The sequence below is a fragment of the Phocoena phocoena genome, unplaced genomic scaffold (genome assembly GCF_963924675.1).
Source record: "Phocoena phocoena unplaced genomic scaffold, mPhoPho1.1 SCAFFOLD_205, whole genome shotgun sequence".
Classification (NCBI taxonomy): Eukaryota; Metazoa; Chordata; class Mammalia; order Artiodactyla; family Phocoenidae; genus Phocoena; species Phocoena phocoena.
This window is the reverse complement of record NW_027077486.1, coordinates 126,557-131,793: the sequence shown is the minus strand read 5'-3', so window position 1 is coordinate 131,793 and position 5,237 is coordinate 126,557. Positions and strand designations below refer to the sequence as shown.

The 5,237-nt window shown below is 44.6% G+C and overlaps 1 gene segment (V, D, J or C); it reads left to right on the top strand.

The window, feature by feature from the left end:
* Positions 1 to 1,356: 1,356 nt before the first annotated feature.
* On the top strand, positions 1,357 to 1,823 carry LOC136143287 (immunoglobulin heavy variable 3-23-like). The segment is given in 2 exon segments: positions 1,357 to 1,402; positions 1,507 to 1,823. Coding segments are annotated over 2 exon segments (363 nt in total).
* Positions 1,824 to 5,237: the final 3,414 nt, after the last annotated feature.

Below are 5,237 nucleotides of genomic sequence, written 5' to 3'. Positions count from 1 at the left end.
TAGTTTTTGTTGCATTCAGCAGCCTATGTCAGGATTAACAATCTTAGTCTTTGTTATTCTGTGTGCATTTGTCTCTCTCCAAGATTTAAATTTGTTGCTCTCTTCGTTCTCTAATTATATGATATATTGGTGAGATTTTGATAATGTGCAACTTGCCAAATCTTGAGGCTGTTTTAAGAACATTAAATAAGAAGCGTTTTCTCAACTGCTCATCTCTCTTCATCTCCAAGACGAGTATCAGCTTTATTGTATCAACCAGAAACTGGAAACAATTCCAATATCACACATCAGCTTAATAAATAAGCCAATCATGCTATGATCATTCTTGAAATGCAACCTGTTATTAAAACCAGGATTCCTGATACACACAATAACATGATAGTGTTCACAACTATTTGTGCTGAGTAAAATAAGCCATAATAATAAGAATACATACAATATCATCCCACTTTTATGAATTCTAGAAAAGGAAAAGTAATCTGAGATAACAAGGGAAGATCAACGGTGATGTGGTGACAGGATGGAAGATAAGAAGGGACAGGAAGGAGGAAACCCAGAAACTACTGAAAATAACGAGAGGAATTGACTTGTTCTCTCCTGATTATGCTGGTGCCTCCGTCAGTATTCATCACAGTGTTCATTCTGAGTGCGTGCGCTTTATTACATGTCAAGAACCTCATTAAAGTGATTACAAATGAAGAAATGCGTGACTTGGGACGGAAGGAGTGAAGGGAAGATACTGAAACATAAGAGACTCTTGAAAATACTTCTCATCACCCCTGACCCCCTCCATACATTTTAGGTAAACCCGAGAAGAGAGCAAAGTCATCGTGACCTCATTACAGGAGGGGGATCTGCAAACCTCACCCAGGAACTCCAACTCTGTCCACTAGTAGGTTCCAGGGAGCAGCCTGGCCCAGAGCTCAGGTGCAGGTGCTGGATCTAACGGGCACCCCATGTTTCTCCTTGGACGGTACACACACTCTCAATTCCTCTGGGTGTAGTTTACACCTCTAATATGAGGGTAACAATGACAGCTACATCACGAGATGTGTGTGCATATGTAAGATAACATATAGGTTCTAAGGGTTTACTCTGGAACAATCACACAATGAAACATATTTCCCAAATCCTATGAACACCACAAAATCCAAGACTCTCACACCTGTTCTGAGACCCTGCCCTTTCTGAGGACATTCAACGACATAGCCTCTTATATACTAGAAGGTCATGCAAATAGGGTCCTTCCTCTGCTGATATAAAGCAGCCCCAGCCCTGACCCTGCAGCTCTGGGAGAGGAGCTCCAGCCCCGGATTCCCACGTGCTCCCATTCGGGCTGCAGACAGAACACTCACCATGGACTTTGGGCTGAGCTGGGTTGTCCTTGTGGCTATTTTACAAGGTAATTTATCGAGAACAAGAGACACTGAGGATGTGAGTGGATATGAGTGAGGGAATCAGTGGATGTGTGACAGTCTCCTGACCAGGATGTCTCTGTGTTTGCAGGTGTCCAGTGTGAGGTGCAGCTGGTGGAGTCTGGGGGAGGCTTGGTGCAGCCTGGGGGGTCTCTGCGACTCTCCTGTGCAGCCTCTGGATTCACCTTCAGTAGCTATGACATGAGCTGGGTCCGCCAGGCTCCAGGGAAAGGGCTGGAGTGCGTCTCAGATATTAGTAGTAGTGGTGGTTACACATACTATGCAGACTCTGTGAAGGGCCGATTCACCATCTCCAGAGACAACTCCAAGAACACGCTGTATCTGCAAATGAACAGCCTGAGATCTGAGGACACGGCCGTGTATTACTGTGCGAAGGATCCACGGTGAGGGGAAGTCAGTGTGAGCTCAGACACAAACCTCCTTGCAGCGAGACAGGAGGGGGGATGCAGGGGGCACTCAGGACATACAAGTGTATGTTTCAGCCCCAGGAGCAGGTGCAGATGGTAGTTAAGCGCTGCTCTCCTCTAAGGGTCTGGGGTTTCCTCTCCATATAACAGTTTTCCCTGGGGAACCTCTCTGTACTAATCCATGGTTCTTTATTTACACATTCAGTCTCTCAATTAGAAGGACTTTTCGAAATAGGGGGAAAATGTCATATATGAAAGGCAGAGACTCAAATTTATATGTTCAGGTTTTCCCTTGTCTAAATGTTGTCTAAATTGACCCGTTTCAATACTATCCCAGCGGATGTATAAAGAGTTAAACATATTCTTCCTTCCTCATTGTGATATCTCAGCCCTGCCCTACTGTAGACCAGCTGTCCCTGCCGGGATGCGGGCTGTTGACTTGCTGCTCACCTCTGGCATGAGAAGCATAAATGCGCTGAGCAGCCCCGGATCCTCAGGGGTCGCTGGGAAAGATGCCAGTTAGAGGGGACGTGGGTGGGTGTGATTCTACATGTGCTCCTTGCTTCCAGGCCCAATAGGATCCCTATATGCTTATATAAGACCTGCATCCTGTTCTCCTGTGCAGATTATTTTATGTCAAATATTCATCATCACAGCTATTACCAATAGACACATATGTAGTTGGCAGGGAAAGTTTAGAGTCAGGTGGATAATAACATGAATTGTCAGAAGCTGCTGAAAACAAATCTATTCTCCTTTCTTCAGCGCAGCATCTTACGTGAGCCCTAAAATGCAGGAAAGTCCCACAGCTTCTCCTTCCAGGAAGAGTCCTTCAGCCTCACTATGCAGGCCCACCTCCGTCCAGGAACCCCTGCACGAGCGAACATAACCAGGGTGGAGACGCCCAGGCCTGGACGGGAGGCCTCACTGTGTCCTGATGTGTGCTCTCCAGCACATCACGTGCCAAGTCCAGGCTGCAGTTTAGCTTCACATCTGTAAGATGCAGGTAAACCGATACCTACATCACATGCTTGCTGTGCATATGTAGAAACAAAATAATAAAAGAAGCCCTGAGTGTTGGCGCCAAGGGTAGGCCACCCGAAAACATGCCTCCAAGTGACTTAAGACAGAGCCAGTGCAGAGGGACATTCTGACCTTCCTCCCTGTCACCCTGAAGCAAGAAATAAACCTCCCATGTGAAAGGTGCTCTCCCCACATCTAGGCGTTGAAATGAAATCGTCCTTCACCTCATGCTTTCCACCTGCCATTTTTCTGTGGAAAAATATTTAGCCAAAGAATAAGTTTCATCAGAGAAGCGAGCAAATGCAGAAAGAAGGGAAAACTGTCCAACAAGACTAAATAATAATAGTTTGCTCATTAAGCAAATCAAGGACCTTTGGTTCCTCCTCAAGGGCTGCAGATAATATGCTTGTCCATGGCCCATGAGCCGTCTTGTAGATACTGAAACTCCCACCAGGAGGAAGGAGTTAACTCCATGATGACCAGACTGTAGCCATGACATTAGTTGCCACAATTCCAAGAACTGGGCTCAAGAAATGAGAACAAACCGACCCTGGACCTGAAGATTAACTCTACTTAAATCAATCAAGATGAGGCTGGTCAGAACACCTCATGACCAACTGCAAGACGACTGTCACAGCTGACTCTGCCGTTTCTGCCCGTAGCCCCTCCTTCCACCTATAAAATCCCTTTCCCACAGATGCTCGGTGCGGGGTGACCTTTGGAGAGAAGTCAGTCCCCACCCCCGGGTGCAGGCAGCCAAAATAAAGCAAATTTTCCTTTCTACCAACTTTGCCTCTTTATTGGATTTTCAGGACCCAGCAGCCGGACGCTGCTTTCCTTTGCAGAGGGACACACTTATCACCAGGGATGGGGAATTCAGGCCTGGAATCTTCTATGAACAAACCATGCTCCTTTTTTAATGACTACGCCAGCCCAAACCCTGCTTAGGTTCTTCGCTATTTGAGCACCCAAAGCACACATTTCCTCCTTCTACCAATTCCTCACAAATATTGCATCTTTGTCTTAAAATATAAAAGCTACCTGCTTTGGTCCCTTCTGGGTCCATTTCTATGGCATGTCCATGCACATGGTTAAATTTTTTTTCTTTTCTCCTGTTAATCTGTCTTCGTCAATATTTTATCAGACCAGCCTCAGGAACTCAAGAGGGGCAGAGGAGGAGATTTCCCTCCTGACATGTCCAAGTTGTCTTCTCTTCAGCCTCACGCTGTACAACCTCTTAGGATCCTCAGTCCTCACGGCCACTGTCACTCTGCTGACATCACCTTGCCAGGTGTATTCTTCTGGCATTTCTGTTCTTCATTTCTATCTCACCCTTCAATATTTCTTCCAAATCGGTGTGACATTTCAGTGTCTATTGTCTGCATGTACACAGTTTATTACTCATACACTATGAAAGGACATCTTGGTCTTTTCCAAATTGTGGCAAATATGAATAATGGTAAGTGAGCATCGTGTGCAGGGTTTTCTCTGGACTAAAGTCTTACTGTCTTTCACATACGTACAAAGGAGCACTACTGCTGAAACACAGATACGAGTATGTTTAGTTTTGCAAGAAGCCCCCAAAATGTCTCCCAAGGTGCACCCCGTTCTGCATCCCCACCAGCTGTGAATGGACCCCCTGCTGCTTCACATCCTGCAGGTGTTTGAGGTTCTCAGAGTCCTGATCTGATCCACTCTTGTAAGTTTTCAGGGATATGTCCTTGTTCAGAATGGCACTTCCCTGTGACATATGTTCTCCCACAGCCTTATTTGCAAACTCTTTGTCTTTTTGGTCAGGTGTCTGTTAAGGATTTTATCCCATTTTTTAATCCTTTTCTTTCTTTCTTATTGTTGAGTTTAAGGCTTCTTGGTACATATTAGATAACAATCAGATATACTACATATGTCTTTTAGAAATATTTTCTGTGAATCTCTAGCTTGCATTTGGGTAAATTTTAAATGTATTTTTTTTTTTTGCTTCTCAGTTATTAGTTGTTGTGTTTCTATTACAATGAAAAGTAAAGTTAAACTTTCACTTCCTAAGCCATGGGAACTTCATGTGGGAACATGTCACAGTACACTCAAAGGCCTCTTTCAGATACTACAAGGATGGAATGGGTAAATAGAGGGGGGACTTCTTCAGAGATGCTCTTCTGGAAAAGTAGAAATGTACCAACGTGCCATCCTTCCTGTGTTGCTGGTGAGAACCGTGCTGCGTGTCCACAGAGACAAAGATCCTTGATGAGAGAGTGAGATTTCATCAGTTAGAATGACCGTTTGCTAACAATAAATTTTACCCATAACGGATATGAGTTTATGAATGATTGTTACTTGAATGATTCAATGGATTTCGCAATGGTTGAAAATAAAA